The sequence below is a fragment of the Triturus cristatus genome, chromosome 1_2, assembly GCF_964204655.1.
Source record: "Triturus cristatus chromosome 1_2, aTriCri1.1, whole genome shotgun sequence".
Lineage (NCBI taxonomy): Eukaryota > Metazoa > Chordata > Amphibia > Caudata > Salamandridae > Triturus > Triturus cristatus.
This window is the reverse complement of record NC_140580.1, coordinates 588,198,483-588,211,792: the sequence shown is the minus strand read 5'-3', so window position 1 is coordinate 588,211,792 and position 13,310 is coordinate 588,198,483. Positions and strand designations below refer to the sequence as shown.

Below are 13,310 nucleotides of genomic sequence, written 5' to 3'. Positions count from 1 at the left end.
GATGTTGTCAGTTGATCTAAATATCCGAGTTAAGCAAGGCGAGAAATATGTGCTTACAGTGGACAGTTCTGTTCTCTGATGAGTTACATTAAAACTGCCTGTGGCTTCCTGCCCCTAAGTTGACACTGATGCCAAAAACATGGATTGACTTGCAAACAATGAATGTTAAAAACGTTGAGGCAATACATTTCAGTGATTGAGTTCCTCTCTTATTTCTCATACTTTACTTAATTTTGCATTCCCAAAGAGTTAGCAATTTTATTATGCTGTTGTTTATCCATATTTTTTTCTATGCATACTTTGAGGCTTAAGCCATGTCAGGTGCTTATGAGGGGCTTTGATTGAGTGTGGGGCTAAGGCTGAAGCCAAACAAAGTGGTTTCAGCTTTTTGGACCCTCTGTAGAGCATATAGAACAATGTTTATGTATTCCATTTGCAACTGAAATTCTGTGGATGTGTGTGTGAAGGGGGTACACATATGTCAAAATAGTTGCAAGACAAAAGTAAGAGAAAATAAAGTGCTTAAATTTGAGGGCGTGCAGTGTATGCGTTAGGGCAGTGAAGTGACAGAGATGCAAAGAAGTGCATTCAGGGAAGAGTGAAAAGAGGATGCTGAAGAGGAAAGAGAGGTGGTTGAAGATGTGCAGATGGACAAGATATGTATAGAAAAATAGGATACATATCTAACATAAAGCACACCTAACTAAAGGCCAAAACACCTTCCACAGGCCTCATTGCTATTTAATTCACAGATTCACTATTTCAGACTTTAAATATTTCCAATGTTAATTATTTAGAACAAATCATTGTTGGTACTCATTTATTTTAAACAGCTAACACCTGTTGACAAAGCCAATCGTAGTGAAAGGTTTTAGGTGTAGATCATTTGTTATACCATTTATCTGGATACAATTACATCTGAAAGAGAAACCAGTAAACCAAAATACTGGTCGCTTGGCACACTATGGGAATCACAGAAATGTATTTGACATGTTCCTTTATAAAGAGCCCCTACTTTTTTCATCCCACTTAAAGACCTATCTGCACAAATTTCTATATGACTGGTTGCAGCCAGCAGCTGTTGGTGCTTCCTGAAGCCTGGTGGTTAGACCATTTTTTCCCAAAGTTAATGCTACATGCAGTGCAAGACAGTGGGCAAGCATACATTTTAAAGAGCAAAAGTTGTCACGCTGTACAATTTACACATTGCATTAACTGCTCAAAATATGGGGCAGTTTTCAATGTTTTAATATTTCAAGACTATACTTTCCCATTGCTTTATAAGATGGCTTTATCGCTGTACCATTTGGCAATCTTTAATTCATTTCTTTCTCGGAAGAGGGACCCACCCTGGATCCCAGGTTTGTATATTGAACCTGTTCACATCGCTCGCTGTATAAAAGTCATGCCCAATGTTTACGCCTCACCACTTTCAAATATCACCAGCTGCCACTGGCAAGATGCTTTTTATATATGGGTGCCTCATGAAGCAGACTGAAAAAAACTGTGTTGTGGGAAGGTTACAAATAAAGGCAATCTTAGCTTTTCCAGAAATACACATGTTTATGCATTGTAATAAAGAAGCTAAATCAGTGCTTTTTAATGCAAGGTTAATAGTGAAAAGCATTGTTGCCACGTGGCACCCTTGCCATATAACAGAACTGATGCATTAGGACAAAAACTGATTTGTCCACAATTACTTAATATGGTCAGTAGCTGTATAAGAGTGCAGGTTTTCAGATACCTCATATGACAGTATAGTCCCTAAAGAACTTCAGTGCATACTGGAACACTGGCTGGTACCTCTGTCCCGAATGTGGCTATATGGCACAAGGCGAGTACAACCATTTCTACCACAATGAGGTAACCATTTAAACCTCTTGTAGCTACTTACATTTTAAAAACTCTTTTTATTGGGTACAGGGCTTGGTGGATTAGCGCATACAGTAAGATCTTCATACAGAAAATACGTATTTTCCAGTTTACAGTTCAGGCCACAGTTATACATTTCCATAACAAAAAAACATACAATAAGTCATTTCGCACACCTTGCTTTTGACTGTTAGTTCTCTTCCAGCGAGGGTTCTACCATCGGTGGTGAACAGATGACCCTCTATATTTATTCCAGTTTCCCCATTTTCGTACCCATTTCTTAGGGCACCCCCGGTGAATGTACACTGCCTTCTCGGCCACCATCGCACTATCCATATTGTTGCACCATTCTGCAAAAGTCGGCGAGTGTTGTGCCCCGCAGTGCTTGGCAATGTTCCGTTTGGCTATCGTCATTCCTAGTGTTGCCCAGTCGCGGGTTATGTGAGTGAGGTCAGTAGCGTCACATTTATTTAAAAGGCATTGCTTTATCTCTAGTCGCACATGGGCCCCGCTGACCTTCGTTATTGTGTCCATAATTGTCTCCCAGTATGCTGCAATCGCTGGGCAGCCCCATATTGTGTCGTAGAATGCGCCTACTGAGCCGCATTGTCACATACAGAGTTGCTTATTGATTTTTCCCATCTTGTAAAGGGTCATTCTAGTGAAGTAGATTCTATGTAGCACTTGAAGCTGTATAAGGCGCTGTTTTGAGGAGATGGCTTCTTCTCGTTGTGGTTCTAACGCTTCCTGGCAGTCAGTGTCATCCATTTCTCCAATGTCATTTTGTCATTTTTCCCGAAGGACCTGTGTGGGGTCTGGCTGGTTATTTATAATTTTACGCTAGGTAAGGGATATGGCTTTTTTGTCCATCTGTTCTGTGAGGAGTCAATCCTCCAGTGGGGAGGCTTCCGGAAGAAAAGTGTCCGGCGGTATGACTGCCTCGAGTGCATGTTTGATTTGTAGGTAGCGGAATAGTTCTGTGGGTGCCATTTCATATTGATCTGTGATTGAGTGAATGTGATAGCCTTCCCCTTGGTCCAAAGGTCTCCCACCCTTGAGATCCTGATTGCATCCCATTGGTGTAATCCCTTGCTGTTGCATAGTTTACCCAACTTTCTAGTTTCCCAAAGTAAGTTGACTTGTGTTATTTTGTCGTTCCAGCCCAATTTTATGAGTGCAGTGTGCCATATGTGGATGGTATGTGCCGTGGGTCCCAGGAATGTTGTCTTTCGGGATTTATTGTAGAGTGCTCGATTAATTCTTCCCTCTCCTAGGACATGTCTGTCCCTTTGGAAAGCAGAGTCAGTGTGGGGGGTGAGTAGCCACTGGTTGATCACTATCAGTTGGGATGCCCAATAATATATCTGTATGTTAGGAAGTGCGATACCGCCATCGTACCAACTCTTAACTAATTTGCTCATGGCTATCCAGGCTGGTTTTCCACCCCAGAGAAGACTATTTACTTCTGAGTCTATTGCTCGAAAATAGGAAGGTGGAACCACGAAAGGGGTATTTTGCAAGGCGTAATGGAATCTGGGGAGTGCCATCATTTTGAAAAGTGCCGCACTCCCTAGTAGTGTCAGTGGCAGTGAGTACCAATGTTTGACATCTCGACGCAGTCTTTGTAAGGGCACGAGGAGGTTCTTGTTCATAAAGTCATCTGAGTCTGACATGACGTGGATCCCTAAATATTTAAAGCTGTTTTCCACTATCTGTACCTCACATCCCTTAGGCAATTCTGTACCTCACATCCCTTAGGCAATGTCGGTGGAGGGCCATGCAGAACATAAATGATTGATTTATTCCAGTTAATAGTACATCCAGAGTATCTCCTATATGTTTCACAGATGTTTAATAGTCTATATAACGATCGTTTGGGAGATGCTATATATAACAGGACATCATCGGTGTATAAGTATATACGGTCTTCGCATCCTTCTGCTCATCGGAGTTCGCGAATTATAGGGTCTCTTCTTATGCAAGAGGCTAGCGGCTCAAGTACAAGGGCAAAGAGAAACGGTGACAACGGACAGCCCTGTCTCGTTCCACACCCCAAGGGAAATTTGCCGGAGATATGTCCATTTGCTACTACATGCGCGAGTTTTTGTGTACAGTAAGTTGACCCAAGAGCGTAATTTAGGTCCAAACCCCATTTGTTCAAGGACCGCAAAGAGGAAGGGCCATTCGACCATATCAAAGGGCATATGTGCATCTAAGGACAGTATGATGCCCTCTTCCTCAATGGTGTGTTTGCGACTAATTACGCTATGCAGGCGCCTCAGGTTAAGTGCCGTGTTTCTTCCCAGCATGAATCCGGATTGATCCGGGTGTACTAGCTTAGTGAGGTGTGGTGTCAATCTATTGGCTAGTGTTTTGGCCAGGATCTTGGCCTCTGCATTAAGCAACGAAATGGGACAATAAGATGTGCATTCTTGGGGTCATTTACCAGGCTTATGAATAGTCACTTTTGTTGCCATACGTTGGTCTTTGGAGAGTTCACCCTGTTCTAAACTGATTTCGTACAGTTTTTTATAAATGCGGGGTTAGTTTAGTTGCTGCTCTTTTATATCATTCGATGGGAATGCCATTAGGCCCCAGCAATTTCCCAGATTGTATATTCCCTATGGCTAATATTAATTCCTCCGTTGTGAGGTCTGCCTCCAGCGCCTGGGTTTTGGCCAATGTGCGCGCGGGAAGCTGGATGTCTTTGAGAAATGCCATAGCTTCCTATGGTGTCCCTGTGGCTGTCGGGGAGTAGACTTGTCTATGGTGTAGTACGAGTGTCTCTACAATCTTTTGTGGGTCTGTCATAGTGTCTCCAGTGTCAAGTCTGTGTTTCGTTATCCACCGATCAACCCGGTCTCGTTTATCGAGCCAGACCAGAAGTCTGACGGCTTTATCCCCCACTTCATAGATCGTATGTCGGGTTGCTGCTAGCCTAGTCCTTGCTTCTTCTCTCATATATTCTGCATATTCCTTTAGTTTAAGGTTTAATTGCTGTGTGTTTGTGTCTGAGGGATTTTGAACGTGTACTGCTTCTAGTTGACCCACGTCCTTCTCTAGGGTCATCACCGTTTTTAATTTTTTCTTTTTTGTGACCTGTTATTAAGGAGATAGCCTGTCCTCGAAGAACTGGTTTGTATGCCTCCCATAGAGTGAGGGGGGGGGAGGACTTATAGTCTGATAGGACTGATAGTATAGGACTGATAGTTTGTTTTCTATGAAATAGTGCTGTGTGGCGGTGATCAGTCCCTTCCAAATCTGAGGGTTCCTCAGGTAACCCGCCTATATTGGGAACACACAACGTTGATTTGGAGTGTGCAATGCATATTTGACAGACACTGGTGAGTGGTCTGAGATACCTCGATGCAGATGAGTTCATTCCTTAAATCGTCCCACACAGTCTGCCAATGTAAGGCTGTAAATTATTCTCGCAAGGCTGTTGTGTACGCCCGATTGATATGTATATTGCCGTGCCTGTGGAAAGTGGGTGCGCCAGGTGTCCACCAGACCTATTGAGTCCAGGAAGTCTGCGAATTTGTGAATGGTGTTGTTGTCGGGGAGGTGTGCGATCTAGTGAGTAATCTAGGGTAGTGTTAAAATCTCCCCCTACAATTAATTCACCCTCCGGGAGTTAAAGCAAGAATGCACCAAGATCTGGAAACGCCAGTGCGTGGAGTGCAGGGGGAATGTATACCTCCACTATGTAAATAATACGCCCTTCCCACTGACAAGAAATTGCTGCAAATTGGCCTTGATCGTCTACTTGTGTGTTTTTGATAAAAAGAGGGAATGTTTTCCTAATTAGGATCCCTACACTTCGTGAGCCTGAGGAGAATTCGGAGTGTACCGCCAACTTGAAGCTCAATCTCTCAAGGGCCTTGCAGGTAGTACCTATTAAATAAGTTTTCTTGTATCATAACTACTGCTGGTGCTTGGCGCTTAAGATATTGTAAAACTAGCCCCCTCTTTATTTTGTCGCCTAGATCGTTTACATTCAATGAGAGAAGGGATAGTTGTTGTACCTGTGAGGGGCGTGTTTGAGGTGTAGGAGCAGAGTGGCCAGGTTGCGCAGGCATTTGTGGCATGTGGTCTATCTGTGCAAGAAGTCTGGATCTGAGAAAGGAAATTGAGGCCTCGTCTGGAAATGTGCAACCCGTACCTTAAATCGTAACCAACCATTAAAATGAACCAACGGAAACTTAATATCCCTATTACTCCCCACCCTGCCTCCCTGCATGACGGACTTAAAACTACCCGCCTCTCCAACAGTGGTGCAGAGTGCCTAATACCCATACCCGTTACCTTCGTACGGGGGGGAACGTCTCCAGCAATCCCCCCAGAACACCCCCTCTTTTGCCATATCTTATGTTGACACTTCTTTAGTAAATTACTATAGCAAATACGTATACAAAATATGACAACATAGGTGACGCCAGACAATAGGCTTCTGCTTTGTTCAAGACAGTTCAGGAGCTGCATGATGTAGAACCAACCGCCTGATGCACAGCCGCTGTTCCAAGGATGCTTCTCGTTTGATCTCGGGTTGTGTTAGCTTTGTTTGTTATGTGCGGAGGTCCACTGTTCCAGTTGAAGAGTATTATGAGTCCCAGTCTGTTGCAGGGAGTTCTTTCTGCGAGTTCGACGTCCCGTGTTTGTTTCCCAGTGTGTCGATCCTGCCCTTTCCAGCTCTGACTGGGCCATTCTCAGTGGTTGTCGATCTTGTTTGTTCCCAGACTTGCCGGGGTTGGAGACTGGATGCCATCCTTAGAGCCACTCCTGGGCCTCCTCCGGTATCGTAAAGAACCACACTTTTCCCTCCTCTTCCACCCTCAACTTGGCAGGGAATATCATAGAGTACTTGAGTTTGTGATTTCTCAGTTCTTTCTTTATGCTCAAGAAATGACGCCTTTGCTTCATCACTGCTGCAGTGTAATTGGGAAAAAAGGTGATTGTACTGTGCTCGTAGCGCACTGGAGGCACTACGCGAGCTGTCTGAAGGATGAGAATGCGGGCCAGTATGGGTCTGGGAGGGGCACCCGGTGTGGGTTTGCCACCCGGGACACGGTGTGCCCTTTCTACCAAGAAATAATTGATAGGCCCCGTGGTTGTAATTGGTTTTCGATGAGGTCCTCCACAAAGAGGTCCATCGCTGGACCCCCCGTTCCCTCTGGCACCCCAATGATTCTTATATTATTCCGCCTTGAGCGGCACTCATAATCGTCCAACTTTGCGGCCATGAGTTTGTTGTCAGTCTCTAGTTTTTTAACTTGATGCTGAAGTGCGGCCGTGTCATTGCAGAGAGTTGTCGTTGTGGTTTCCATGTCTGCCACCCTTGCACACATGTTTTTGAAATTGGCACAGATTATTGAAATTTCTACCGAGATCGTGCCTATTCGCGATACCGAAGATGTGTATACTTTATTGAGTTTGGTCGTAATGTCTTGTAACATAATGTCTTTCCCATCGGGCGAGTACTGTCGGTTGCCTGGGCTGTAGCGTGCATCGCCGTGTCTGGTGAGGTTGCAGAGCATGCAAATTTATCCAGCTTGGTTTGGTGTGTGGTTCGTGAGCCTTCCCCTGTCATGATTGTGGGCCGCAAGTAGCATTGCACAGTAATGGATAAGGGGGTGGTAATACTCACCGCTGCCTGCCAGTGCGGTATAAAGGCACACAAGGCTTTTCGGGTTTCCTACACCCACCTTTTAACGCCATCGCTCACGTGCAGTAGAGGAACCCGCCCGTTGGCTCCGAGCACAGCCCGCCCCGGCATTCTTGTCATTGCCTGGAATAATTGTGTTGTCTAGACTCCTGGCCTAGGCATTTCTCGATGCCTGGATCTGTGATTCCTGTGTCTCCTGAGCCCCAGCAGGAGTGTTCCCAGAATATTTGCCCAATTTTCTCTCACATGTCACTGCTTCTACCGGCTGCGGTGGAATTGCTGTCTGCCATGTGGGCCACTCTTCTGGGGGGCCGTACCTCGATGTGGAGCTTGCTAGTATCCGGTGGTCAGGTATGGCCCCTTTTGATTGCGGGATATATACCGCAAATGTTCTTGTTTTTTTCCCCTTTGTTGGTGTAACCTCCTTACAGTTATGGACTGCGAAATAGGAATGGCGGGGGAAGAGGGGGGGACGATGATGCTCCTTCCCCCTCCTGCGATCGTTAGAGTCTCTAGACTCACTGGTGCGATAATTTTTAGACCTGTCCCCCAAAGTCCAGACTCGTGTTTATTAGGGGGCACGCTCGGCAGGGCTTCGATCGGCAGCCAGATCTGGAGGCGCACCCCCGGCCGGGCTCCTCTTTTCCCCACCGTCTCTCACAGTATGCCGGACTCTTTCAACCGTCACTGCCGTGCTGCTCGATGCGGTTGCAGCCTCCGCCTTCTCTCTCTCTCTTGACTGGGGGAGGAGGCTGACGATGGTCACAGCGCGTGGATGATCTTGCACTCGAGGCCCCGGTTGCAACCTCCCATGTAGGCCTCAATCGTTCCTATCGGGATAACTGCGCCATACCATGTTCTTTTGTCGGTGTGATCGGTTCATCTGGAGTCCGGCGCCTTCTGGCGGTCCTCCCATCGTCGTTATGGGAATTCTGCCTGCGGATTTTTGTACGGATGATAAGGGGTGTCTGTGAAGTTATAGAGCTGCTCTAGGCGGTGGCCATTTCCTTTGACTGCCGGCAATGCCCCAGAACTTACATTTTAGAACAAGATATTACCATTATAATTTCAAATTTGGTGATTTTAGATAAACACACGTACATGAAGTAAAACACAACGGCAACAATTACTTGAAGATTCACCCGTAGTCTTGCTTGGGATCCTTGCAAAGGTTTGCTGAACAAAACTGCCACAAACTGGACTAATCATTTTAAATATTACTATCAAATAGATAAGGACTTTCACAACCCACCAAGTACCGGCTTGCGACCCACACCAGTGGATCTGGACCCACCGTGTGGGAAACTCTGTACTAGGTGATGAATTACTGTGAATTGAAATATGCATTAATAATTTTATTCTACATAAATGAAAGCCCTGTGCGAGAGGGTATATTATGCCACCTAAATCTTGCCTCTAGAACAAGATATACTATTCTGTGACTAAAAAACACATATTGCTTGATTAAATCTATTGGCTGCCAGGAGTGTGTTTAATGGACAATCCAAGTGATTCATCCTCAATAGCATTATTTAGTCTGCAACATTAAAGCTAATTCATTGAATCCTATAAAAGGAGACCTTTCTCAAATATATGTTAGGTCTTCGACACGGTCACTTCTGAAAGGTATCTAGACATGTGTTCTTGCAAAAGGTCATAGGAGAGATCCCTATAATGGTGTTTTAACTCTTGTTTAAAGGGCATGTATTAGACCTTCTTCAAAATTAGACTCCAGTGACCTAATTAAAAAGGCATTCAGAGTCTAGTTCTGCTGATAATCATAAAGATAAAAAAATAGCACTTCATACAGAACATTCTCCAAGTGCTGAACTGAACAGATGTTACTAATGCCCAATTTAAATGTACTCGGAAATCCAAAAAGATTTGGGGTATAGGCCACAAAGGGTATTGTCACCTAAATGTATGAGCGTAAATAAAACATTTATGATTTGAAATCCCACATTATGAATTACATAATCAAGATTCGTGACATTTTCGAAGTGTGCTTATAATTGTAGTACATGTGCAAATATGGTGGATTTCCACCATCATAAATCTAGGAATACAGTGCTGTGTTGGGGCTACCATGCAAAATGCAGTAAACTCCCAAATGCTTGAATAAGTGTGGATATTGAAGATTTTACAGGTAGTTTACTTCTCTGGAAATCCTTGTGATATTTCTCTAGTCTGAACTAGTTTTACCTTTTTTTATGATTTTGCAATTTATATTGCATTTCATGAAACTGTGATGTTGTTTATTCACATCCATTTTATGACCCCATGTTAAGCTTAGGCCTACACTGCACTTGCGCTTCAGACACAATCAGGCTATTTTTTGTGTAGGCACTTGTAAGCTATAATTCACAAATGGCTAAGTCAGAGTCCGAGAAATGTATTTTATCTGTATCTTTTTTAAGTCCTCTTCATTTTTCTCATGAGAATGCCTGGGACCTATTGAGACTACCACTCTCTGAGTTCCAATTTCTGGTACATGAATCTCTACCTTTGCTCTCTCGGGGCCAGAATGCATAAAAAGTGTTGAATTGAGAGAGAGTTTATAAATCCAAGCTCAGTGAGTTGGGGAGGCATGCTTTAGAATTCAAGTATGCATAAAGACATTACATTTCTAGTAGATGTTGGAGAAAACAATATAGGAGAATGCACATTTGCATGTTATTAATTTTCGCCTTTGGGTAAATAATTCTTGGGAAGAGTGAGTATTCCTGGAAATCTACAACTGCCAGCAATTTTCGCGTGTACACCTGGGACTCTTTGTGAATCTCAAACAAGCTGGAAATCTGCTCCAAACATAGGATAAATCCTGTGGGAGTATATTTCTACATTTTGCATTGTAAAATAATTCCTCCTATGAGCAAGACTGTCCATGAGATAGGCTCTGAGGGGGACACACAGAGGCTGGAGAGACAAAGTTACTGGGGGAGACACTGCAACCCTCCCCCCAAACAAACCCAGTCAGCAATAAAGCCACACACTTGTGGGAATACACATCCCCAAAAGCTCACCATGCTGTGAGATCACAGCAATGACAGAAGCGCACTACACAAATAATTTGTAATATTTTGACATTAAATGAATGAATACCTTCTATACTCAATAAATGAAAAACTATCAGGTAACTACAAAATGTGCCTCCCATGAAGGTTTGAAACTAAGATTTCATTGTGCGGTTCCAGAAATCATTGTAAATGTCTCATGAACATCTAAATGCAATCATATTTATATAAAGTTACTACCCGCTCTAGTTTGTATGCAAAATATATTTATTGATAGCTATTTGCCAGTGCTTAGAAGCACCTGTAGTGATGTAAAAGCGATCAATTTAAATCAATACATACAAGTCTGTCAATTGCCGCTGTATTTATTTTTCCAAATCGTGGTGCTCACCTCCTAAAAATGAGAAATATAAAATTCATACCTAGTATTCGAATTTGCGTAATTGCTCCATGGAGGCCAAAGAACATCCAGAGGGGCTGCGACGAGTCCACGCAGACCTGCATGCCCGCACTAGCACTGTTGTGACTTAAATGAAGTTCCTCATCAGAATTCACCACAAATCCCAAGATGTCTCCACTCTGAAGGGGAACAGACACTCTGCACACCGCCCAGTACTCCTTCCTGTCAACAAGCGACTCCGGGTTATATGGAAGGTCACTGGGCCGGAGGGTACCTGGGTCACAGGAAGTCACACCATAAGACAGAGTTCCAGGGCGTAAGCCGTTCGACTTGTTGATTTTGATAAATATAGTTTCGTTGATCCTCAAAGGTCTACTGGTGAACACTAAAGTCCTCTCTTCTCTAGTGTGTTCTAGCCGTGCCACTGTTTGCTCATCAAGGGTTTTGATGTGGGCTCCACGGAGCAGATGAAAATGGATGTCGCTTTCAAGCTGTGAAGGGAGCAGATGGCAATGCTGGGAGTTGAGGGAGTTCTGTGGTATAGGACACACTGAGGTCATCATCTGAAAGTTCTCTTCCTGAAGGTTGAGATCACAAAGGCTCACAGAGAGACGTGTATCTTCATTTTCTCGCCGTAACGAAGGGCGGCGGATTGCTGTGAAGGATCTTGGACGAAGGCAGTCAGGTGGGATGAATTCACTATCTGCAAACCCAAGAGAAAAGAAAATGAGACGCCAGGCATTTGCACTTTTCTTTGAATACTATGCGAATTACTGACCCTGGGCGGTCAAAAAGAAGAGCCTCAGTTTTTTTTAGAAAGCATTTCTAAAACAAAGAGTAGAGCGACATACATCAAACATTTTTGCATGAAATTTATATGGTTTCAGTGCAATAAATGTAATCGAAAGCGCTTCAGCATTAAAGAAATTACAACTCCAGTAAACACTGCCAGCTCAGATGAAAGACAGGAAAGACAGGCCATTTATTCACCTTACAAGCCATCAAAAACACTAGCATTACAAGGCTTTTAAAAACTTGTACAGACAACGGAGCATCACAAGGTATCATTAGTGCAGATGAAGACTTTGTGGCACAGTATTAAAAACCCTACCAGATAATATTCTTGAATTCGGAGAGTTAGAATGACTCTATCCAACAAACTTTTTTTCTTAAAGATGAAAGCACTTTGACCTTGCTGAAATATTGACAATGGTACTGTATTATTATTACTAACAAGGCCGAGGTGATCAATTCATTTTCAAACTTCTTGAGTGGAAATCACAGAAAATATAAATATTCAAATATCATTGATCAAAGACCATAGCACAGTTGAAGAGACACCCATGAAATTAATTAAATATTACATCATCTGTCTATTGGGCCCAACCATTCCCAAAGGTACTTGGAGGCGAATGTGGGACAACTCTACATCAAGAAAACGTTGGAAGAAATGTGGCTAATGGTGCATCTTACAGCACTGTTTTTCTAAGTAATCATTAAAAGACAAAGGTATATCGCCACCTTTCCAGAATCTGGGCAACATGCATCTGTCAACGCCCTTCTGAAGAAGCCCTCAGCCATTTCAACCAAACTTGCCAACTACTGACCGATACCCCTCCTTTCATAAGCAGCCAAGGTCCAGGAGAAAACCATTAACAGATGCCTCTCCAACCACCTCACCAATAAACAGCTTTTCCCAATGCCACACAATCAGGTTTCAGACCAAACTACAGCACTGAGACTGCCCTCATCCCAACAACAGATGACATCTGGATGATCCTGAACAGAGGTGAAACTGCAGCCCTCATCCTTCAAGACCTTTCTGCAGCCTTTAACAGCGTCTTCCATCCCATACTGATCCAACAACTTCATGACACAGGCATTCAAGGACGCTTCTCCTAGTGGATCTGCATGTTTCTCACCAAAATCATCAGCATGCCATCTTACTCCTCAGAAGCCCGGGTACTTGCTTGTGTGAGTCATGCAGGGCTCCTCTCTCAGCTCCACTCTCTTCAACATATACATGGCCCCACTGGCAGACGTCATTCGGGCTCACAAAATCAACATTCTCACCTAAGCAGATGACAAAACTGATATTATCCATCTTGGACAACACAGCCAGCACAAGGAACACGTTCACCACATGCATGGCCTTAACAGCCACCTGGATGAAGTCTAACTGCCTCAAGCTGAACACGGACAAGGCCAAAGGGGTCATTTTTGGGGAGGATGCCTTTCCATGGGACTCTACCTGATGGATGGCAGATCTCGGACAAGGTTCCTCGCCCAGCGGACCAGCTAGAAACTACAGAAATATTGTAGCTAGCAAGTTGGACATGCCTGCTCAAGGTAATGCAGTTTC

General features: G+C 43.9%; 1 protein-coding gene across 2 annotated transcripts in view; it reads right to left on the bottom strand.

Moving 5' to 3' along the window:
- NEURL1 (neuralized E3 ubiquitin protein ligase 1) overlaps nt 1-13,310 on the bottom strand; it is a 463,336-nt gene that overhangs the window by 74,447 nt on the left and 375,579 nt on the right. For both annotated transcript variants that reach the window (XM_085606709.1, XM_085606704.1), the window contains one exon: nt 10,971-11,651. In XM_085606709.1, coding sequence (XP_085462835.1) covers nt 10,971-11,651 — 681 coding nt within the window. The remainder of the gene's footprint in view (nt 1-10,970; nt 11,652-13,310) is intronic.